Below are 25,316 nucleotides of genomic sequence, written 5' to 3'. Positions count from 1 at the left end.
TAATTGCAGTTCTACGAAGAAGTAAAAGAAAAAAAAGTGGAGGGAGATGGGGATAGCTTCTGATATCAGAAACTAAATCCTGGTCAAACTCAGTACATGTACAAAAAAAAGAGATGAATCTGCAATATAGAAGGAACAGAAAGAAAAGAGCATCACATCCAAACATGTGTGAACCAAATACAGTACCAGACAGAAGTGAGGTAATCTCCTGTGCAGACATTGCTTCAGAAATGCAGCAGACACTCAAAAAGTTACTTTACCAACTCACAGCAGCTGGTAGAAGTCAACTTAGAAAGAAGAAATTCACATTGGAATATGTGATATTATATGTTAAAGATCTCTATACGTAGTACAGACCTCTTGTTTCTGGCCTTTTCAGACCAGAAAAGCCTGAGGCTTCTGGCTGATTTTGTGATGTGTAGAAACACTCAGTGTAAGGTGGTGGAATGAACTTCCAAATTCATTCCCGATTTTTCATACTGTGAACTTAGAGCACTGAATGTAATCAAGTCATATCTCCAGCACCTGTTTCCTAAAATCTATGTATTATCAGGATGATCTGTTGGAGCATTTAATCCCTTGGGATGATTATGTGCCATGGGAAAGTACCCTTTGTGATCACTTTGATTCTCTAGAGCAAAAAGAAACCATATTCTCTGTACTTTAGCCTGCTCTTAATTTTTCTCTCTTGCCACCAGCAATAACATTTTCATAGCAATGCTTGTTCTGTCTCAAGACATTTTGGGAATGTTCCCAGTCATTTTGTTAACAGAGTAACAAAATACACGGACATTTAAGGCAGCAATCACATGCACTCTTACTTGGAATGAAGCTCTAGAATGACTTACTTCTGAGGAAACATACACAGGATTGTATTGTATTGACTAAAGAAGAAAAGCTAGCAAGCTTAGAAGTATAATATACCCCATGTGCAGGCTTACATATTAGTCATCTTGTATTGTGTTCCCCACTTCCCCAGTGGTGAAAAGTTGCATAGGCAATGCTAAATGGGCTTGGTTTACTTTGGATGAGAGTGCCAAGACTTATTGTATCATTTTAATGTTGGCTTTATTTACAAATAATTATTTACAAATATAAAAATAAACCCTAAGTAGAGGCAAAACTGATCTGGTAACCCACATCAGATTTGCAGAGATGCCAACTCACAGCCTGCTTTCCCCTTCTGTCTCAAGTTCACACCCCCCCTCTGCCCCCTTCTCTTAGTTGGTATCCCAATCAAATGTATTCCCAACTATCTCATAACCATTTGCTCCGATCAGCTGAATATTCTGGGGTATTAACCAGCAAATCTATCTAACTAAAGAATTGTTATTCAGGTAGGTAGCTGTGTTGGTCTGACACAGTCGAAATACATTAAAAAAGAAAGTCCACTAGCCCCTTAGAGACCAACTAAGTTTGTTCTTGGTATAAGCTTTCATGTGCATGCACACTTCTTCAGAATCGTTAGTCAATAGCTGTCACAATATCAATTATTTAACAATATAGCTTCCTGTCATGCTGTATTTTAAACAGCTCAATGGTGATGACAGCCCTAAATGAATTTTATCTAAACAGACAAACCCTTGGAACATTTGCTTCAATTTAGTATTTTAAGATGTGACCGTGACCACACTGTACAACTGTTCATCTAGATTTCAAACCAAATTGTAATAGTCTTTCTATTTGATTTTACATCTCAAAAACTAAATGATCAAATGCCGTTCTTACAGTGACTCACCAGGAGACCTCTCCATCTGGCAGCTGGCCTTTGGAGCTTTTACCTGGTGCCAGACCAAAAGAGATTGACTGTACTGCTTCTGTTCTGCACAGCCAGCTGACCAGTAGTCTCCCTGACTGAACTGGCAGAGGCAGTCTCTGGTATGGTGATGGAGAACTCTAGGACTATTGCCCATGCCTTTGCAAGGCTACTTTCCCCCAATCCAGCTTGAGACTTCATTATTTATATATTCTATTTAAATATGTACAAACTGCACTTTCACAGAAAAATGCAGTGATGTCTCATGTGGTCATTGGCCTGACCCACAGGACAGGACATTCCCTGGATTTGGTGGTCTGGAATTGGAGTGGTGGTGGCTCTACAACTCCAATGTCATGGTCAGACCACTTCCTGTTGAACTTTAGGGCAACTCTATCCATTTTCCCCTGCAAGGGGTGGGAGACCAATTAAGATGGACTCTCCTAAGAGTCTTATGGATTTCAATGGATTATTTAATTTTCTGGAAATTTTCCAGTGGAGAGCCGGCGATCCTGTCAAGGCCCCTGTCTCACTGTATGGTGCTGAAATGCAGAGGGTTAGCAACACAATTGCACCATAGCATCCCCTCTGATGCTACGAAGCACATTCAGCCCCCTGGCATACTGGGGAACTGTGCGTGGAAAAATAGACCAGTTCACAAATAAAAGTGCAGCTGATTTAGCACACGTATGCCTACTTATGATCGCTGAAGAATTGATGCTTTTGAATTATGGTGCTGGAGAAGACTCTTGAGAGTCCCATGGACTGCAAGTAGATCAAACCTATCCATTCTTAAGGAAATCAGCCCTGAGTGCTCACTGGAAGCACAGATCCTGAAGCTGAGGCTCCAATACTTTGGCCACCTCATGAGAAGAGAAGACTCCCTGGAAAAGACCCTGATGTTGGGAAAGATGAAGGGCACAAGAAGAAGAAGAAGAAGAGTTTGGATTTGATATCCCGCCTTTCACTCCCTTTAAGGAGTCTCAAAGCGGCTAACATTCTCCTTTCCCTTCCTCCCCCACAACAAACACTCTGTGAGGTGAGTGGGGCTGAGAGACTTCAAAGAAGTGTGACTGGCCCAAGGTCACCCAGCAGCTGCATGTGGAGGAGCGGAGACTCGAACCCGGTTCCCCAGATTACGTGTCTATCACTCTTAACCACTACACCACACTGGCTCTCACAAGGAGAAGGGGACGGCAGAGGATGAGATGGTTGGATAGTGTTCTCGAAGCTACCAGCATGAGTTTGACCAAACTGCGGGAGGCAGTGGAAGACAGGAGTGCCCGGCGTGTTCTGGTCCATGGGGTCATGAAGAGTTGGACACGACTAAACGACTAAACAACAACAACAACAACAAATGCCTACTTATGGTGGCAGTGAAGAGAGCCTGCTTTGCTGCCTCTCTCATGAAATTAACTCTTCTAGCATATAGGTTAAAAAACATTGTTCAACACCATTCTAACTACAGTGGTACCTCTGCTTACAAACTTAATTCGTTCCAGAGGTCCGTTCTTAACCTGAAACCGTTCTTAACCTGAGGTACCACTTTAGCTAATGGGACCTTCTGCTGCCACCGTGCCGTTGGCACGAAATTTCTGTTCTCATCCTGAGGTAAAGTTCTTAACCCGAGATACTACTTCTGGGTTAGAGGGGTTTGTAACTCAAAGTGTTTGTAACCCGAGGTATTTGTAACCAGAGGTACCACTGTACTGGTATTTTGTGACATAGGACAAACAGTTAAATATGAACCTATAGTAGTAAAAATATTTTCTGGAACTTAAGTAGTTAATAAAATGACCAAATAATGTGACTGTGGAAAAAGGGGTTGAGTAAAATGGGCATATATGCTAGAGACTGAACAAATGATAAAAATTCAACTACTGTTTAACTTTTCTGATTTATAAGTATAATTCACCTCCCACACAAAGCATCAGTACTACTGCTGCCAGGGTAAGATTAATAAAGAAAGTAGTCATTCAGTCCATGCATCCTGGATGAATTTCAGATCTCTCTAACACTGTGCCAGCATTCAGATCTAATGTTCAAGGTTTGTTTTTTTGTTTTTTTGTTTAAACTGGCTTGAGGTTGCATTAAGAAAAATGGAAGACAGGTATCATGGCAATCTTATTTGTGGTCTGAAAGCAATGCATAGTAATTTGGATTTTTACTTAAAAAGGTAAGTGGCTTATACTTTGATCATAGTGATTTGCACCAGGCTGAAGTCTTAGAAAACAAAGCATACATTAAGGAAAGTGCTTATATAAAAAGGAAAATCAGATTGACTCAGTGTATTTCTTCTATTGTACCTTTACTTTCTAAATTACCCTATTTTTCTGTGTATAAAACTAGTTTCCCCCCTAAAAAATAACTTTAAAATTTTGGACGTGTCTTATACATAGATACATCTCCCCCCATTTTCTTAAATCGGAGTCCCCCAAAATAGGGGACGTCTTATACATGAGGACGTCTTATAGACAGAAAAATACAGTAATTTTTCAGGGTCATTACGGCATGCTGTGAAATAGGGACAATTACAATAAGGTATATACATGCACATCATTTATGCTTATTACAAACAGCTACTCCCCTTAGTCCAATATATGTTAATGTATAATTAAACCAGGAATAGTTAACCTGTGACCATCCCTGATCAATTCTAGGAGCTAGAATTCAAAGCATCTGAAGGGCCACGTGTTAGCCATTCACAAGTTAAAACAACAATTGTGGATACTTCATGTACAAAGCATGTAGTGCAAATGATTTTGCAACAGTACACATTTTTGCACTTTCAGGAATCACTCCTGTGCCTAAGTAAACAAGAAACATGCAGTGTGCTTGTAAGGGCACTTTTGAATACTACCTGTGGATAGATTCCTGATCATGAATATTCATGCTGAAATTTCAGAGATCATGGGTCTCATTAAAGCAGAAAAATATGGGAGCTGCTTCTTTACACATAAGAATGCCCATGTTGTAGTGTACCCAACCCAAAGGCTCAGAAAGACTCCTGTACCTGGAGGAACAGCTAAAATATAACTGTTTATTAAATATAATTTCTTTGATAAAGAAAGCATTCATGCCAAACTGACCGCAGTGCAGCTTGATAAATCAGGACCTAGAAAGTTGTGAGTAATCACCAGAAACATGGGCTCCCCCCTCATTCTCCCCTCACTGGCATGCCAATTCTGGTTGGTTTAAACTACAGTTTTCCTTTATGTAAGAGGGAACTGTGGTTTAGTGTCACTTCACGATGGTTTGAATAGATTTATGGTTCTGGTTAGGGAACAGACATTAGACCACAGGAGGCAAAGGGAGGGGATATGCTATGGTCTAGCAAGAAGGGAATGAATCTCTGAACTGGCCCAATGACACTTACATGCCAGTTTTATGATTTGCAACAACACCAGAGCATCCATATTTGCATTGTTTATGCCTTGCATTCTTTGGCTGTTGTGGTGGAAGAGCCAGTGTGAAACTGGAGCACGTATGGTGGAAGCAGGAGTCATGATGAGAAAAATTTGCAGAAAATCATAATGGAACCATTTTCATTATGCAAAAAGAAGCAGTTTATGATACAAGGTTAAACAATGAATGAGTGGCAGTGTAGCTAAAACATTGTAATTTGCTACTTAGGCAATGTGGTTAGCTATACTATACTCAAAGATTTACTACGGACAGTGGAGTGAGTTGGATAATTTGTATGGCACCAGAGGAGATGGATGCAAAAAAAAGATGCATTTAGCAACATTTGAACTATAATACTTGGATGACTGCTGTTAAAGGTACAGGTAATGCATTCTATGCAGTATTTGAGGAAAAAGTAAAAACAAACAAACACACACATTGAAATCTTAATATGCATTTTGCAATGGATACCTAACAAGAAAGTTGTTTATATATTACATGACTATGATATATTCCCATTTGCAAAATGCAGATTTTAAAACCTCCTCAATTTCAAAGAGCGCACCGGTTACAGAGCACCGTGACAGCTCAAGTAAATTGTAGCATATATAGCCTGGACTACTAGGAAAGTCTGACAAAAATCTAAGAAAGCAGACCTGGCTAAGAGTCAGGAGTCATGCTTATTATATAGAAGTCCCAGGGGTATCTTTCAATCAGAGGTCACAATCGAGGCAACAGAAGCAGTGTCACGATATCAGAGAAAGGGCCAATTCAGACCTGCTCCCTGACAGTCACTGAGGTCAGGGCTTGCGGCAAATCATTGTATTACAAGAGAATATTCCCTGTACACTTTTAGAGCTGTCATCTGAACAAACAAGGCCAGGTCATCTGTAGGTTAAACAAGAAACCTTTGCTGACAGCATAAACCATATATTCTCTTTAATTCCTTTTTAATTTTCTTACCTGTATCATACATTTTAAAATGAATATTCTTTGTTTCTACTTTGACACAAGCTAACAATTCAAAATATATGAATTTGTGATTAATTTATTCACTTCAGTAAGAAATATCTCCTTACTATAGTGGACTGTTCACCATCTGCACAATTGTTAGGCAACTATTTAAAAAGAAATGTGTATCTGCAGTTAAGGACTTAGTGATATGGAGGAAAAAGGACAATAAACATGGCTGATATATTCAATATATTTTGTGATGGACCTCATTGACAGTTGGCCTGATGTAGCACAAACAATCCACATATGGAAGCAGGGTTCTGCACACAGAACTGGATCTGATACTCTGCATCTTGGGTCAGATACCCTCAAATTTGGAAAGCTGTGCTAGACAGGTTAAAACCTGCCATAAGATGATTCATGTTGGACCAGGGTCCATGTGTGCATCTCCCAACACAGGGATGGGAAACCTGTGGCCTTCTGTACCCATTGGCCATGCTGGCTATGGATGAGGAGACGGATTCCAAAAACATCTAGGAGGGCCACAAGTTCCCCACCCCTGCCGTAATAAATGGATAGTACACACTAAGGGTTGAAAGTGCTTATCACCAGATTGGAGAGGCAAAGTCAGTTCAGGTCTTCCTTATCCTCCCCACCCTTAAACATGCGATGGAAGTCAAAATTGACCTTGCTAGTGCCCTGGTTTGTTATTTATCTATTTATCTTAAAGGTAAAGGTAAAGGTGAAGGGACCCCTGACCATTAGGTTCAGTCGTGGCTGACTCTGGGGTTGCAGTGTTCATCTCGCTTTATTGGCCGAGGGAGTCGGCGTTTGTCTGCAGACAGCTTCCGGGTCATGTGGCCAGTATGACAAAGCCACTTCTGGTGAACCAGAGCAGCACATGGAAACGGTGTTTACCTTCCTGCCAGAGTGGTACCTATTTATCTACTTGCACTTTGATGTGCTTTTGAACTGCTACGTTGGCAGGAGCTGGGACCAAGCAACGGGAGTTCACCCCTTTGCGGGGATTCGAACCGCCGACCTTCTGATCGGCAAGTCCTAGGCTCTATGGTTTAACCCACATTGCCACCCGCATCCCTATCTGATCTAAGGACCTTAGATCAGTATAAAAATTACAACAACAATTATGATAAACCACAATTAAAATATAACAGCCAATCAATGAAAAGGGTTCAGCAGCAGAAGTTACACCTTTTATGTGCATATTTATATTGAAGATCTGTAGATAGTGAACATAAAGGCTGTTCAGGTCCAAATGAACTAGTTGATTTGGCATGACTTGCTAGTAGTTTGCAGACTGCACATGTTAATAGTTTCCAATGTGAAGAATTTTAATTTGGGAAGTGTGCGTTAGATATAATACATGCACTAGCACTTATTAGAGAAATGTCAAGGGGTTATACTGCTGTACAATCCCATTATGAAATATCTGAATCATTTGTAACCATGCCTACAATTTCTCATAAAAGTGTCTAAATCTAGTGTACTTACTTTCTATTTGTGCAGATTAACTGAAAAGTGTAAAAGGTATATGACTTTGTTCCTTTTATTTAACAGCACCACATTTTCAATATCTAGGCTTCAATTTTGCAGTCTTCTCACAGTGTTTTGTTTAAAATAACATTTCACATCATCAAAAGGAATTGTAATATGTGGGTGTTCCACAACTTTATTAGTTAGAAAAAGAAAGAGCATTAGCTTGTGTTCAATATTAAAAACTATGTCAAAAGGAAACAACCTTTTGGGAATGCTGTAGCTCTCTGACCTCATTAGGACAATCAGTCCTTCATAATGCTATAGTTACCATCCAGGGGATAGAAAAATCAGATCCGCCCCCCCCCCCCATAAAACTTGCAGTCAATTACATTATGATATCCCCATATAAGGACTGTCCATGTCCTAATCCATTCACTTAACATTATTGTAGGTACAAAGCATATTAAGAGGTAAGGTAGGAGGACTACATAGGAGGATTGTTCTAGCAAAAGAGATCAGGATTGGGTCATGTAAAGACACAGCATCTAGTACCCAAACATGAGCCACACTGGATGCATTCCCTGACAGATGGTCAGCTGACTATTTGCTGTACATATGTGTTTGAACAGATGATTAGCACTACGAAAATAGACAATGCTGATGATGTTTGAGCACTGCTGAATACAAAGATGTTCCAGTTTATGCAAAATGCAAGGATGTGTCAATTTAAGCATGTTGGAGGAAGTTAAGTGTTCTTAAGTGGAAGGCAGACATTTCTTTCTGTGCTGCATGGTCACAGGGTAAGTGTATCTAAAACAGACCACAGACCAAGTCAGTGGGATGATAAATGACACAACCTCAGCAGCAGCAACATGTCAATGGCAGCAATAAGATCTCAATAATATATGAACTGTTTGAGAATTTGTACACACCAACATGTGTTTGCGAAATATATTTTCACCATTTATATCCTGTCCATCTGCCAACACTTTCTATGTGAAATAATTAAGGTTTACACACAAGAATATAGCTTTCCATTCCAGATTGATTTAGTGCAGCATCCACATCATAGTTCTATATCCACAATCTCCAATGCAGATTAAAATTCTCATTCCACACAACCATGCTTCACACAGTGCAGATTAAAAGAGTGTGGGAAGTTCCACTTTTAAACTACTGTTTAGCTACCTTCTTTATAAATGCCAAATGATAGTTAATATGAATGCTAGGGTTACCAATCTACTATTGGGAACCATATGTCTTTCTTAAATATGAATGTATATTTGGGGCCAAACTTGACAAGACACCATTCACATAATTAGCAACTGGGTGTGAATAGTTTTAAAAAGTAAATGGCAGACATGACCTCACCCCCATGTGCTGGTGTGGGTGGTAATGAGAATTTAACCCATTGCTCCTGCTACAGTCCCATCCATGGGCCCTACATGTCTGCTACCAACATGAGTTTGACCAAACTGCAGGAGGCAGTGGAAGACAGGAGTGCCTGGCGTGCTCTGGGTCACAAAGAGTCAGACACAACTAAATGACTAAGCAACAACAGTTACCACAAACAGGAGCTTTTCTTCCAATACAAATAGCAGGCACAGGTTTCTAATCCAGACTAGATCAGAGTAAGGCAAAGGAGTTAAGCACCTTCATTCCATGCAGTAGGATGATGGTCTGGATTAGGACCTGTGCCTCACCATTCAAAGAATTGCTAACTGCATGAATGATGTCCCATCTACTTTGGCCCTCAGTTTTCTAGCTGGAGTTTCCATAACTGACCTTTATGTGCGAAAAAGGGACTTAAAATAACTAATCAAAGCATTTCTTCATTCACTGAGACTGTGCAGGGTGTAGGAAGAAAGACAATGAATGAGCTGAGGAAAAATACAGTGACATTTGTATTTGTATTTAAGAAAAACTTAAGTATTTGTATTTAAGAAGTCCAAGCCTTATAACACTTTATTCAATCTTTCTTGCCAAACATCCTATCCTTCCTCATCTGTCCCCTGCACATTCTCCCCTGAGCCAAACCTATTTGAATTTAAGTTGTTACTAAAATTATCTGTCTTTTGCACTCTAAGACCTAGGTCACAACCTTATTTAGGGGCAGGAAATAGTTATCAGGTCACCGACTGGTCAGATGAAAAGGATTCGAAATGCTTCAGCACTCAGCGATTTATTTCTCCAAATGACTGCCTTATGGAGTATAAAATATTTTAACATTCTTCCTTCCCTTCCATCTATTCTTTGTGTGGGGGTATGGAAAAATCACTGAACTTCATACCATGAGGAACAAATTGGTGAAAAAGGAAGTACATTCAAAACAATCAAAATCAAATCTTCTGTATTGCCTGATCTATAATGTTTAAATTTTAAAATTGTGATCTGTAGTGGCAGGAAAAACCACATACACTCCTACCAATGAACATAGCAGCTTGTTTACTGAAAAATAAAAAAGCATGATTCATTTTTTAAAATGCAACTTCTGGCTTAAGTATACTTAGGATTGCAGGCGACTGATTAAGAGAGTAAGTTCCACTGGACCTAGTGGGTGACATCAAATGCTGCCATTCTGTTTGATCCAGGAGACCTCTACTAGTATATGAGAAGAGTAGACAGAAAGCTTTCTGCTACACTCGCCTCCCCACACTTGAAAATAAGCTCCAGACAATTGGGAAACTGTCTGGAACACCATAGAACAGTATAGAGGGCTGCACTAGAAATTGACAAAAAGTGCCTACCCTTGTAGGCACTTCTGCAGGATCAAAAAACATTCTGCAAGTGGAATGGCAACACTGGATTTACTTCTGAGTAAGCATGCCCAATCTTGCATTTGATGGTGGAGCCATTGCAAAATGCAGAAGTATGCATGCTGGGCTTTCAGTGCTGATAGAAGTGCTCACTCAGTGGACATTACTACACCTGAAAACAGTCTTTGTCTTAGCTTGACTGATATGCTACTATAATTAAGATAGATAATCTGATTTAACTAATCTTATGAATCCTGCCAGACACAATTTTGCAAGTCAATCCTGGGACAATGAGAGGTACCATCTTTATACTGCTCATGCACCTGAAAACCAAGTACCACATTATAAAATAAGAGGTATGGGAGCATTCCCCAAGTCTGATATCTGAAAATGTAATATAGAAAGGTACATGTAAACAATACTGTGACTTCTCTGAGACTGCTGAGAGAATAAGACCTACTAAATTTATATATTCCTGTAAATATGAAAACAATTAGGCTGCATGTGCCATCCCTTATTCTCAAACATGGAAGTACTTCTGTGTCACTAGCCAGTAACATATGAAAGAACTATAGCAGGCAAATTTATTTTGGTTTTGAATTTAAAAGCTAAATATCATAATACTAACAAGGAAGAACCAACCAATTCATCGTCTAACTACAGTCTCTATCTATCTATCTATCTATCATCTATCTATCTATCTATCTATCTATCTATCTATCTATCTATCTAATCTTTCTGCATAGGAAGACATTCCATTTCCAACAAGACTTTTAAGCAGATATTTTCCCCGGTCTACATCTGTATTAGCATTGTTTTTTGCAGGCTCAGTGCAGTCAAACTGCAACTTCTACTTCCTATATTTGTTGCAGTCACCCTTTCTTCTTGGTCTTCCATTAGCCTCTATGGTACTTTGAGAGTCTTGGGTCAGCCCTTTCTCTCCCCCATATTTACCTTTTGCCCAAGTTTCACCCCGACACACTGTAACAGACTTTTTATGACTTATGGCTTCATTTCTCTTATGGGCCGGTTGGAGGTGCTGCACAGCCTAAGACATTTAGTTGTCCTCCCCTCTTTGAGGAAAGTGGATCCTGCCCATGAGAGCAACGAAGTGCAAAGGTCATTGAGGTCTGCAAGCACCTAACAACACACAGGAGTCTATAAGCTTCACTGACCAGATCAGAGCGGGGGTGGGGGGGGAGTGTTTAAGAATGAAAATGCTTTTGCAAGAAACCTAGTAATCCTAAAACTGCAGTACTAAGATCACTAACTGCATCACCGATAAAGATAATAAATGGTCCCATAAAATTTTAAACAACCAGGCACAACTACCTGTTTTATAGACAAATGTGTGAGACTCCAAAACAGAGAGCCCTAATTACAAGAATTAGTATGTAGGGCTCCACAAACATTTTTGAGGTTAAAAAGGGGTCCTCATACACCTAAAGGTTGGGAACCATTGTATTAGAGCACTGATTAAAATAACTTTTTCCTCAAATCACAATACAGTTTTATACTATTACCTCTAGCATACCATGATGATATTTCATCCCTTCACTTTGAACTTGGTGCTTAAACTACACTTCTATTCTCTAATAATAGCTATCTGAATATATATTTATTATTCACGGCCAGATTAGAAAATCAGGCACAGATTTTATTTTTAAATTTTGTTTTAAACAATGAGAAAGCAGACAACTTCAACTATGTAACTGAAGCTCCAGTGTGTGCACTGTATGGACCCTGCTGTCTTACAACTTTTGAGAGCACTGCTGTTGTGAACTGGGTTTGCACTCTGCCAGCAAGGCAGCTCTGACCCATGGAGAGCACTCCTTCAGATCAACACTGCCTCAGGCTTTGCTGCGTTCTCCAAGAAGTCTTACATTTCAGGCATCAAGTTGAATTTCTTCTGGAGATGATTAACCCAAACCCATGACAGATTTTTTCCAAGATATCTAACTCCTTATGTTTATTTTATCCTGGCTCTTTTTGGATGTACTGGACACAAGTAGCCTACTCATTTTACATGTTAAAGGGCTGGTGGAGAGCCATTAATTCCTTAAAATGAGAAAATATTTCAATGTGCAGGGCTCTGTTGTGTGAGCTCACACTAGATAATAAGAAACAAAGCTACAGGACTGTGATTCTTGAGTAAAAGATTCCCTTCTGTCTTGGAAGGTTTCTTTAAAAACACTTTTCATCACATTCCATGGCACAGATCTTAAACCTTATAGAAATGCTGCCACTGCAATATTATAAATGGCCAGTTTCATGCAATTTGGCACACAGATCTGGAATCAACAAAGAATGCATTTCTTGCAGTTTCCAGTAGCTAATTGTATGTTATAGATTTTGTGAACCATCTCTAAGTAAAATTAGATTTTGAAGATTCAAAAACAAGTTCTGCTTTTGGAGGAGATAAAATAATAGTTTAGGAAGTCTAGTTATTAATGTCTGAAAACAATAGCTGAAAGGAGCCATAATGTGTAATATCCAATGCCAGACACACTTGAAGCTAACAGACATAACTAACATGATTTCAATGGGTCTTCCCTGAGTATAACTTAGTTGGATACAACCTAATATCTTTATTTGCTCTTTGAAGTGATACCAATGATACTTTTATAAAATGATGCTTATTGATTTATAAAAGACACAAAACCAATATGGCTATATATTACTTTCAAATCACACGAATAAATGTCACTGGGGTCATCTCATACATTCTCTAAAAATACAAAATGAAACAAAAAACTAACATCCAAAGATAACGTAAAATCTAGACTAGTGATACTTTTTGTCTTTCCATATTTTAAAAAATCAACCATAGCATTCTTTGAAAAAGTCCAGAGATACTGATATTTATATTGTAAATCCAACAAGAGTGCTTAGAATTCTAGCCTCAGCCAATGTTATTAGAAAGAGAGAAGGTAGATTGGAGCCATAAATTCAAGAGAAACTCAAACTGTTTCATGAAAAGAAAGGGTGAACCGCACTAATCTCAGACATGTGGGGGTTGGTTTTGCTTCCTTAGAGGTATAAGATAGTTTATCTGAGCTTTTGCATGTTGCAGGGCTGACCTTTGGCACTAACACAGGCCCAGAAAGCTTTAGCTCAAATAAATAGCACAGAAAAAAATGCTAAAAACAGTGGCCTAGCTCCTTTAAGATGTTACAAAATATCCAAGAATATTTTAAAGGGCACAAGTTCCTTTCATCTGATTTAGAGATTCAGCAAAACATGAGAATGGTCTCATTCCAATGGTCTACATTTAGAAGATGCCATCATATATACATTCATCAGGCAGAAGGTTCAGGCAAAACAAAAAGTCAAGACTTTGGGCAGTATTCTTATCTTGCCAGTCCAATGCAGGGGTTCCCAAATGGTGGTCTGCAAACCACCAAGAGATTCATTCAGCTAGTCTGAGTCCACATTAAATATTCATATTGATTTTTTATTGTATTGTTATTGCTTCTTTTATTGCTTATATTGATTTTAAATTATATTCTATGGAATTCAAATTGTAATACTATAAAATACAATATAGAAAATAAAAGAAGCAATAAAAATAACATTTAGCACACATATTACAATTGCTACAACAGTTTATACTCATTAGAACAATCATACTACCTATATATCCATATATTGTACTGTACCACAGTTTCAAGCACTTTTCTCTTTCATTTTGTTTTAACTTCTCTCCACCCGTTTCACTTTATTTCTCTCCCAAAAATTTTCAATAAAATATAAACATTTTAAAAAGCAATTGCTACAACAGTAAGTAAGTAAATAAGTAAATAGTCTTCCGAAAACCTCAGCAATCTTCAAGTAGTCCACGTGGGGGGAAAGTTCTGGAACCACTGCTCTAATGCCTTCATTTTCTGGAGAAAGTTCTAGGATGGGCTTCCTCAACCTCGGCCTTCCAGTTGTTTTGAGACTACAATTCCCATCATCTCTGACCACTGGTCCTGCTAGCTAGGGATCATGGGAGTTGTAGGCCAAAAACATCTGGAGGCCGAGGTTGAGGAAGCCTGTTCTAGGATCTACATGCCCACTGTCCTGGGTAGATCACTATAAGAAATCCTAAGCTCAGATCTGCTTCAAGTCTTCAATCCGTATCTTGTTGTACTTAAGATCACTGGGTACAAATGTACTAAAGATTCCACTCTTTTTTTAATTTTTAAGTAACTTCTCACTGGCAATATGGGCAGTTGTTGGTATTTCTGTCTAAAGAGCAAGACTCATGTCTTGCCAAGGAGTTATCATACACTGGTAGGATTTTGGAGTTGGAATGGTTCCCAAGGGTCATCGTGTCCAACCCCCTGCAGCGCTGGAATCACAGCTAAAGAATGCCTGGCAGATGGTCATCCAAGCTCTATTGAAAAACCTCTAAAGATGGAGTGCTCACCACCTTCTGAGGGAATCTGTTTCACTGTCAAACTGCAAACAAAGCAAATGGGTTTCTTGCTCTTGATTTTGTTCTGTTGTATCTTGAACCTAAGGCACTGTGATTGTCTTAACAAGAAAGTGCAGTATAAGCCATCCTTTGCCAACCAGGTGCTCTCTAGATGCCAGGGGCTGATAGGAGCTGCAGGCCAAAAGATCTGGAGGGTGCCAGTTGGCAGGAGGCTAGTATAAGTAAATAAACTAAATCCAAGGTCAGCTAAATGTTTGGGAATGGACACGTAGCCTATCCTTTGGTCTGATCCAGCAGGACAGATCTGTTGTTCTTAAAAGCTCAAATGTGAAAAACAAACAAGCAAAAACTTTGTTAGAGCAATGCAGTGCTGCTGCAGATGTAATCCTAAAAACCACATGTAAGCAGAAGTCTGCCTGTGGAAGACAGTGCAGTCATTAACAGGTTAGATGTTTTGAAAATACGAATGTTGAAATTCTTAGAATACCAAGCAAACTGTGGTCCCCCAGGAAAATGATTATATTTTCTGATCAGGAGGCTAAATATTTGCATAGTTCAACTTAAAAGCAAGAGAGATTAAAATATCTGCATAGCATACAACTACCAAAACATTGACTTGTTTATTTATTACCATTTTATCCTTCCTTTCTTCAACGGAGCTCAGAGTATAAAGCATGGTTTTTCATCTGAAGCCAGGTTTGATTTCCTCAAGAACTGGCACAGCTGGTATATCAGCCTAAGCTGAGTAAAGGCTCTTCTTGCCCACCTACCAACCGGTAATTCAGATATAAAGCTGAATCCAGGAGTTTGCTCGAGCAAAAAACCTGATTTTTCAAGCCATCTAAGGCAGGTTGAATCCCTACTCCAGGGTAGCTCTCTCCTGACCAGAAGCACATCCATTATTCGAAGTGAGCTTCAATTTGTTAGTCTTCATCCAGCCCAATACCACCCCATCATGGGTTCAGAACCATAACAGCCTGGTTCATATTAGATGAAAGGAGAAATAGAACTGTGTGTCATTTACATATTGATGACAATATACTCCAAATCTTTGGAATACCTCTCCCAGTGGTTCCATGTAGACAATGAACAACATGGGGGACAGAACTAATCCTTGAGGGACACCATACAGCACACTGAACAGGAATCCTCCAACAGTACCTTCTGGGGGAAAAGACCAGAATCACTGCAAAACATCTCTGCCAGTCAGTCCAGAAGGATATCATGGTCAGTGGTCTTGAATGAGAGCAAGAGAACCTACCAGGACTTATTCCCCCTCTTAAGTTCCCAGCTTAGATTGTCTACAAAGGCAACCAAAGCTGTTTCAGTTCAAAACCAGGCCAGAAGTGGAATTCAAAAATAGATTGTTTTCCCTCCATGTGTGTCTGTGAACTTGAATCACCCAAATTCCCATTTTTTGTTGGTTTTGCATGCTTTTATACTGCTACTTTATTTATTTTAGATTGTACATTTATTTGTATGATATTGTTTGTTTTTATATTGTACATCACTTAGAGAGATATAAAATATCCAGTGGCTTTTATATCTTTAAAGGTACTGTATATTTGTGCCACGTGTCAATGATACCAAGTTTAGCTGTGGGTCTTGTACTGGCAATGAATGGAGTTAAATATCAGATGGGGCAGTAACAGTGCTGGTGAAATTGTAAACTGCGATGTTCCATCATATGAGATCAGTATGAACCTGGTATTATGGTAAAAGCATGCCGTTCCCATAATTAATATTATCTGTACAACGTTTTGCACTACACCCCATATGGCAGTTTTGCTGGCTTACCATACACATTGAAACAGCTTTAGCTGAATCAATGTGAGGTCAAGACTGTGAAAGTATGACTTGGCATCTATCTCTAGCTGTTAGTGAGCCACTGGTGCATTGTTTCAAGTACTATCTGTGCTGTTACAGTAGACGGCTGGGATTTGTCAGAAATTCTTTGTGTAGATCTTCACAGAAAATTCATTTCTATAACTGTTGGTTGCAATGTGCTTCTCATTACAATGATTATCCTCCCCTATTCTAACAAATGTAAAAAAGATGCAGTACATGACATAGTTGCGGTGCATTTTCATATCCAGCAACATCAAAGTCTGATTACGTATATAATGCATATGTATACACATAGTTATTAGTTAAACAGTAGGATCTCATACATGTAATTGACATTATATACTGAATAAGTATTCCCCCCAAAATTAGCCCTCTTTGCTGACCCCAAAGGACTATACAAAAGTTGTAAAACCTTTTCTCTTCACTTCTGCTACTTTATACTCCATATATTCTCCAACAATAAAGGAGGTGATCCTTCCATTGTGTTTCAATCTTGCCTATCCAGAATAAGCTTTTTTATTTTTAAAACATAATTACGTTTATTTTAAATACTTATATCCAGCTTCTAAAAAAACAGTACAACCAGTGGTCTCCATACAAGTTAAAGGAATAAAATAAAAAAATTAAGATAGATCACTGATCAAGAATGCCTAGGTGAATAAAAAAGTCTTCATCTGCCACCAACAATATATAGATGCAGCTCCAGGGATTCCAAAGAGAGACAATGGAAAAGGCCTCATCTCTGGTTACCACCACTGACCTCACATTTGAAAGAAAAGGAGGAGGAAGAGAAGTACTTTGGAAATGAAAATTCTATTTCTTTGCATAAAGGATACAATGGGCCAGTTTACACTTAAACGTAGGCCAAATTATAGTGAATTGTGAACGAATGAACAGTGGAAAAATTGCTGCTACTTCTGCTGCTGCCATGCTTCCTGGAATGCAGCTATAGTTCACCTTAGTGACAAGCAAACCTAGGCTCATCATTTGTCTCCCTCAGGCTAAATACGAATAATAACCAAGAATGGCAACTTGTGGTTTGATGTGGTTTGACAAACCACAAGCCTACGTTCAGACGTAATGCTAAGCCAAACCATGGTTTAGCTCCAGGCAGCATGACAGCAGCAGGACTTGGGGAGGAGTGAAGGAGTAATGTTTTTGAATCTTTTAAACTGAAGTTTAAAATTTCCTCACTCTTTCATAATAAGCCATGGTTTGGCTTAGTGTAAATCAGACCAGTATCTAAACAATACAGACTATTATTAAAGTAGGATCTCATTGACCCAATAAATTGGGTTACAAGCATCCTTTCTATCTATTATAAAAATGTTTCATAATTCACTAATTGGACAATACATTAAAAACAAACAAACACCAGAGATGTCTTTCCCCCCATCATTAAAGAACAATGCATTTCATGTGTATGATGCTTGCTTACCATAAGAAGCTGTATATGCTGAACTAAACTGCATAACAATGTGAAAAAAATGGCCATGGTAAGAGCATCTCCCAGACAAAAGGAGGTTGCTGCATTGACTTCTATAGCTATTTCTGCATACTCAAAAGTCTGCACGTGCACAGGAACTATATGGATTTAAAGCCATTGATACCACCTGCATCACTTTCTTTCTTATGTCCTTGTCAGAGAAAGATACCTACGGAAATAATTTGTTTCTATACTTCCCTGTTGTGTCAATTCCCCAGTTAGAAGTTTGTGTACTATACTATTTTCTAGAATATAAAAAACAAGCATTGTCTTAAAGAAACAAAGCAATTAATTCATGCTTTCTTGCTTTGCAACAGGGCCTAAACGTGTACAGAATCTGAAAAATAAGGGTAAATATGTGGAAAACAATAATAAAGAGTTTTTCATGAAGTTTTGAGTAGGCTTTTAAGGAAACAATTTTTCAATTACTTCTTTGGAAATTTATTTCAGCTTAAAGTGAGAAAAATGCAATATTTATGTAAGACAAAAATAAATGTATCACACACTGTTTAAACTCTTCAGGATAAATATGCCTGTCCAGCTATCTCTATTCTCCTGCTGAGTTTTGCTGCTATCATCCTACAAAACCTAAAGTATGAAAAATTTGAAGCAAGGCAAGAACTGGATGTCAGCTCAAAATAATTATTTTGGCATATTATAAATCTAAGTTAAAATTAGTTTTAGTCTGATCCATTCATTGGACTTTTTAGTACAGGTACTAAATGTCCCCCACGACAATTTCTATCTATTACTAGAAGAATATTTAAATCCTAAAAATATGAAACACAAATGTGTGCAATATGAAAATAAAAAACAAGTTAGCCACATTTGATTATGAATACTGTAAAAAACCCTTGCATATCTAGTAGCCAGATACAATTTTGTATATATTATTTCTCTTCCTTATTGTGTCAGGATTTATTTTAACACTGATAATTGAGTCAAAATGAGAAGAAGCAGTCAAGAAACATACTATGTATTTGGTAGTCTCATTCCTTATACTTTTTCACTACTGATATATTCCAGTTTAACAAAAATGAAAAAGTGTTCTAATTGTTTCACTTCCTAGGGCATCCCCTTTCAAAACTAGCAACCCTTTTAACAGATAACATATGTGTACTTGCTGCTGATGTTAAATTCCACCCTGCCTCCTGCGATTCCAAACATTCAAGAAATAAAGGAAATATATTTTCTATGAAGATATCATTTTGTTAGGCTCTCTGATAAACTGAAGTTTAAAATTTCCACCTGGGTACACTCTCTCTCTCTCTCTCTCTCTCTCTCTCTCTCTCTGTGTGTGTGTGTGTGTGTGTGTGTGTTCAAGGGGGTGGGGGTGGACAGCAGATCTGCATTATCTGAATTAAACTGTTTGTCATTGTCAACCTAAAAAGAAGTATTTTAAGGAAATTGATCCACACATCTGAATGACTTTCATAATTTCGAAAGATCTGAGAAAAAAGTCAAACATAAAACGAAACTCCTTTGCATACCTTCAAAGTAACCAGTTTTTGCAGTCTGTGCCTTCTTTGGTGGTTTCACAGGGGGATGTTTATTTTCATTGTTTTTGAACAACGCCAGGCGCACAGCTGGGTCTAGACGACATGAACAAGTTAAAATCAAAAGGTCAGATCTTGCTCACTCATTCCCTAAAAGAAGTATTCGCCTTTTAGCCATTTATTAAGGGGGGGGGGGGGGAGATCTATGTAGGTTTTACATTATCAAGGGAAAATATACTATTTCTAACATTAAAGAGTTAAAAAGAAAGAAGAAAGGAAATCACTTTGATTTGTGTGACATATCTTAAACAATTATTCCATGGCCCAATTATTCTCTGGGCCAGTTTCCATGGTAAAGCAAAATGCCAATTAAAATCTGTATATTTAAAATAATATTTGAATCTTCTAGCTGGAAGCTGCACTTTCTGTTGTGTAGGCCCAGCCTACATATTCTATAACTAGACCGACCTGTTGAGACTGCCGAGGATGTTGAATAATGGTGTCTCTTTCAAAATTGGAAATTATAAGCATCCTATAATCTGGTGCTAACTTTAAAGACCTATAATAAATATTTTCAAATAATGTGTTGCATAAAGTGTGTTACTTGTCAAATCCACCCGATGAAAACAGGCTTCCCTAAATTGATCGTAATTCTACATCCCCTTGCCCGTACAAAAAGGTGCTACGATGGCAACATCTCTCATTTTGGGGAGGGAAAAAAAACCTTCCACTACATCCAGTACCTGAAGTGTGGGAAGTATCAACAGATGGTCAGTGCTATCTGCTGCTTGTGGGCTACTCAGGGGGAAGGTGGCTGATTCCACTTACTGCCTCCCATCTCAATAGGTGATCAGTGCTATCAAATATATCATAGAATCGTAGAGTTGGAAGGGACCCAAGGGTCATCTAGTTCAACCCCCAGCAATGCAGAAATCTCAGTTAACGCATCCGTGACAGATACTTCAATCATCTGCCAGCATTAATCATCTGGAAATGGGAGATTTTCATATACTGTACATGTAGCACACTCCTATGGACAAGGACACCTGGATGATGCCCATGGTGCGTCTCCATTTAAACATATTAAGCTCCCTTCACACACAAAAAAAACCGATGGTGTGGAAAAGTCTCCATCATTGTTCAGAACTACATGTTTGTGAACAATAGTTACGTGTGTGGGGCCAACTGTATGGACCTTTCCCACTCGATCAATACCTGTAGAGAATTGAAATCAGCAGAACAGTACCTTTATTCCTATGGTTTACTCTTACGGAGCAAATGTGTATTTTATTATATTATGCACTGGTAACAGAAACTGGAATTGCATATGATGTAGACTAGAATGTTAAACCCTATCATTTGGATGATGTGCCATTAAAGATAAGTTGGCTTGGCTCTAGAAAAAGTGCTTAGCACTGTAATGTAAAATGAGACACAAGCCCTTGATAAAATTTATATATTGTTTGATTTTAGTGAAAGCTTTAAGTGGTTAAACTTTGTTTAAATGGGGAGGGGGTTGTGTGGGAGAAGAACTATGACAGAGTATTTGTGAATTACAGACCAATCCAATCTGTGAATTGCTGTGCTGGCGGGCATTTGGATAGAGAGGAAGTGTTCCTCTGCCCAGCCCAGCCTTGCTTCACCACCCTCCACTGACAGTGGCCAGTGGAAAACCCTGAAATGCAGCAGGGTAACACACATGATCCTGTAGTTATGAAGTATGCCTTGTTACAGTCATATGATAGCACTGGGCTCCAACTAGGCGTCTTTGCAGCACCAGTCTGAGTGCTGGTGCAGGAAAGCGGCTTTTTAAAATCCCCATGTTCCACTCTGAGTGGCGTGAGTGGTGGGGTTGTGGATGCAGTGATTACTGTGCTACTCCATCATGCCCAGCCACTGCCAGCCAGGGATTAGGATTACAGGTTTAAGAGGATAAATACTGCATCTTCAAGAATCAAAGTCTAATGAGGAACACAGTTCCTATCTTGTCAAGACATGGCAAATAACACTTTGTGACCATGGGTGTTTAAAACCAAAGTGATACATTGTGGACTACTGCTTAATTAAGACTGTGCATTCTCCACACTTGGAAATCTTTTGACGTTCTGCCAGTTCTCCCTGGCTGCAAAGTGTTCCAGTATCATGCCCACACTTTTCCGATTATCTCATATTAGAGAAAAGTAGTTGGTGTGGACACAGTAGATGAATAAATCACAGCACACATTTGGTATGGTTAAACTGTGGCCACAACTTATTTAACTGCTTGAATAAACATTCATAACTGTAATGGATTAAAGCAGAACAGCCCTCTGATCCATTACCTGACAGCACTGGTCCAGCAAAGTACTCAGACACCAGTTGTCTACAGCACAGCATATATCGAAAGCTAATCCCGAGTCCTTCCTTTTGATAAAAGCCACAAGACTTGGGTACTTGCCAGAACCTAATTTCCCTTCATGCAAACTTTCAGACATCAACACAGACAGACTTTGTAAAAGAATACAAACATGCAAATAGCCTGGATCGCCTTCTTTCTAATCTGAGGTCAGGATAGTGCTCACTATGTACCTAGACAACGACTCCATATTGTGCTTGAAATGGAGAAATGCTTTTCAAAGAGAATATATAGCAGATGTCAGCAAACTTGGGGTATGATTCAGTTATAATTTGGGTCTGTGGGGCTTTAAACTGGCAGGCAAATTTGGTGGACTTCAGAAAATGGGGAATTTAGCAGTCCCTTCAAACCCAAACATTATAATTTGCATAAGAATCTGAATGAATCCAAAGACCCATTAAGTTCAGCATTCCGTTTTCTACAGATGCCCCAGGAAAGCTCACAATCAGAGTAGTAAGATGACAATAGTCATCACCTGCTCTTTCCTTTCTCTCTGATTGTGCTGCTTTGAGCCATAGAGTATGGACAGCAGAGTTACTGAGCAGCCTATCAATACATAGTCTATGGTCCAGGGCAACGGGCAGAGAGAAACATGGGGGAAGTCAATATAGCAATACAGCCAGAGCTGCCAGAGGCCACACTAGGAGGGCTGTTGGATGCCATCCCCTCCTGGTACAAAGGCTACAGACACTGAAGCAGTGTGCAACACACATGCCTGGTAAGAAGGTGGATGCGAAGTAGCTTAAAAGGCTTCTTACCGAAGAAGCTAAGAGAAGGCTTCCTGCCACTATCCACCCTCTGATTCCAAAATAGTCAGCCAGAATATGGGGAGGGAAGGAGAGGAGACAACAGAAGGGAGAGGAAATGGCTTTTTATTTTTTATTTTTCTTTCTTTCTTTTAATAGAAAGAACAGAGTAAACAGGAAAAGAAAACAGGTGGGAAAATTTCCAATAAGGAAAAGGGTGGTGGTGGACTGGAGAGAGCTGAGGGGGGAAAAGGACTGCAAAGCTGCACTAAGGAAGAAATAGGGTCACTAAAAGGCAAAGTGAAAAATTACCAGAGCAATCAGAGACAGAGAGGGGGGAAATGGAGGGGAAAACAGGCAAAAAGCTAGCCTGAGGAGAAAAAGAGAAGGAGCTGACTTCTTTGAAGAAGGCAGGAGCAAACTGAATTGTGGGAGCTGCCTAATTCCCTCAATTTCACCCAGCCTTTGACCACCTGGTGGAGCTGTTACTCAACCCTTTACTAGCAATGGGAAAACTCTGTGTAATATATGTATTGCACATGCATTTATCTTAATGCACATGCATCTCTTGGGAACTTGGCATCTGTCCGGAATGCTGTTGCTCTTAACCATTATACCAGATCAGCCCTCTGTTTATATACTGATTATATTCTCAGTTAGTTGTGAAATTAACACTTTTTAGAAAGCAAATGTACAAACACTCATTTCCCCAACCTTGTTAATATTAGAACATCAAGAAGTCCTTTATATACAACAAAAGACAGGACAGCAGACTTTGATATGCTTTAAGAAACAACCATTTAGGAATGGATTAATCATAAGTAACATAAAGCAGACCACATATGGAGAAAAGATGATACACTCTAATGGGTTCCATTAATTACAAATGATACGTAGGCCACCAAGATGTATGTATGTGAAAAATTCAGCTGGACACCAGATATTCTGGATATTTTGATAGAACAGGGTGGGAGGCCATGAGAATCCCTGGACTTGCATGTACTCTTTGGGGGCTCTCTCCATTTTCTTTTCCTTTGTCACAGGCACATGCTTAAGATTTTAAATTGCATTTCTTAAAGGCATACTTGATTTTGCCACACAAAATTCAACACTGATGATACATCAAAACATCTGCAAGGGAGTTTCAAATAGCATTCAAAATATCAAAGTGGCATCATTGATAACTTGAAATTAGAAGTCAACATTACTGGCATATCAATGTTTTCAAATTGTTTTCTAAAAAATTCACAAAATTGAGAATTGTCTTATTAAATAAAACAATCTAGAGCAACCATTGTCCACATACATTTCCAGATGATATGAAATGAATATGTCTACATTATAAACAAAATTAAGGCTGATAAAATCAAAATAATTCTGTTACCTGACACATAAGTGCATAGAAGTGCAAGCTATTTTGAAATCAATGATACTTAAGTAGCAATCCCATGAACATCAATCAGTTTTGGGTGTGTCAACCTTTCAATACACTTCAATGCTTTTAAGAGGTGAGGGCCTCTTTCCAGATGTAGCTCAATAGACCAGATTTATTTATGACATGTAACTTCTATCACATAGTTCATCAGGAATGTTTACTTACCAAGCTTATTAGATTTCTTTGCTTTCATTTTATGTGCTCTCTTTAGCATCAACTGTGCAGTAGAAATGTCTTTAAAACCCCTAAAAGAGAGGTGATTTTTAGTCACCAGGCAACAAGAAATATGCATTTACTGAATATACAGGAAGGTACACGGAAAGCCACTCCTGTGCATACCCAGAAGAGTTGTCAGTTTTCCTCACATCACAGTGCAGACCTCACATCACATTGAATATTGGTCTTTGAGGCCATTTTGACACTGAGGAGTGAATTCAGGGACAGCAAAGGACATGTGAGAAAGGGATGGACCTAAAATGTTGAATTACATGTGTATACCACATGCAGGGCTGTTTGGATTCTCTATAATACAATAGCAAAGCACATATTACAAATAAAGTATATGTGGAGACCTTGGCATGGGCTGTAGACCGCTATATGGTTCCAATAACGTTAGCCCACTAAAATTAAGAAAAGTGCGTGCATAATTGCTCAAGATTACATTCAACACTGGCTGCTGAACGGGCAACTGATCTCGGGGATACACAAACCATATTTCATAAATGTATTACTATGGACAAACTTGATTCAATAAAACCATTCTCATTGCCAACAACTGCACATTATGTTCTTATTACCATCACTTATGCTGATTCAGTCTCAGAAAATCTAACATGGTGTCCATCATGATCCAAGGATGGTGTACAAAGTTACTGGACACACCAGCACAAATGTTTCAGATTAGCTGTGACAGCCACTAACACAGCTTTCACCTAAATGAGCAAGTCCTGATAAATACAGTTGCCATTAAAAGTGGAAGTATGATAAACTGAACATACCATTCTTCTGAAATTTTTTCTTCTTTTTCTGATCTTTGTGATGACCTTTGGGGGAGTTTCAGGTCAGAAAGCTGTGAGAGAGTGCTCTTCTCTGTCCTGAGGAAGACAAGCAAAAGTTCTTGAA

General features: G+C 38.8%; 2 protein-coding genes across 5 annotated transcripts in view; one reads left to right on the top strand and one right to left on the bottom strand.

Annotated features, from left to right (window-relative positions):
• LRRIQ1 (leucine rich repeats and IQ motif containing 1) overlaps nucleotides 1-25,316 on the bottom strand; it is a 104,003-nt gene that overhangs the window by 18,827 nt on the left and 59,860 nt on the right. For 3 of the 4 annotated variants that reach the window (XM_081926569.1, XM_081926570.1, XM_081926571.1), the window contains 3 exons: nucleotides 25,193-25,288; nucleotides 24,360-24,439; nucleotides 19,613-19,714 (listed from right to left, as the gene is read on the bottom strand). In XM_081926569.1, the coding sequence (XP_081782695.1) occupies nucleotides 19,613-19,714; nucleotides 24,360-24,439; nucleotides 25,193-25,288 (278 nt within the window). Of the gene's footprint in view, nucleotides 1-19,612; nucleotides 19,715-24,359; nucleotides 24,440-25,192; nucleotides 25,289-25,316 lie in introns of those variants that run through there. The other variant, XR_014172094.1, reaches the window with a different exon arrangement.
• Nucleotides 13,393-25,316, top strand: part of TSPAN19 (tetraspanin 19) — a 93,360-nt gene continuing 81,436 nt past the window's right edge. The window contains exon 1 of the mRNA XM_081926611.1: nucleotides 13,393-13,404. The gene's annotated coding sequence lies outside the window, so the exon portion shown is untranslated. The remainder of the gene's footprint in view (nucleotides 13,405-25,316) is intronic.

Source organism: Podarcis melisellensis (genome assembly GCF_964234715.1).
Source record: "Podarcis melisellensis genome assembly, chromosome: 10".
NCBI classification, from domain to species: Eukaryota; Metazoa; Chordata; class Lepidosauria; order Squamata; family Lacertidae; genus Podarcis; species Podarcis melisellensis.
The sequence above is the reverse complement of the archived record's forward strand: the minus strand, read 5'-3'. Positions and strand labels throughout refer to the sequence as shown.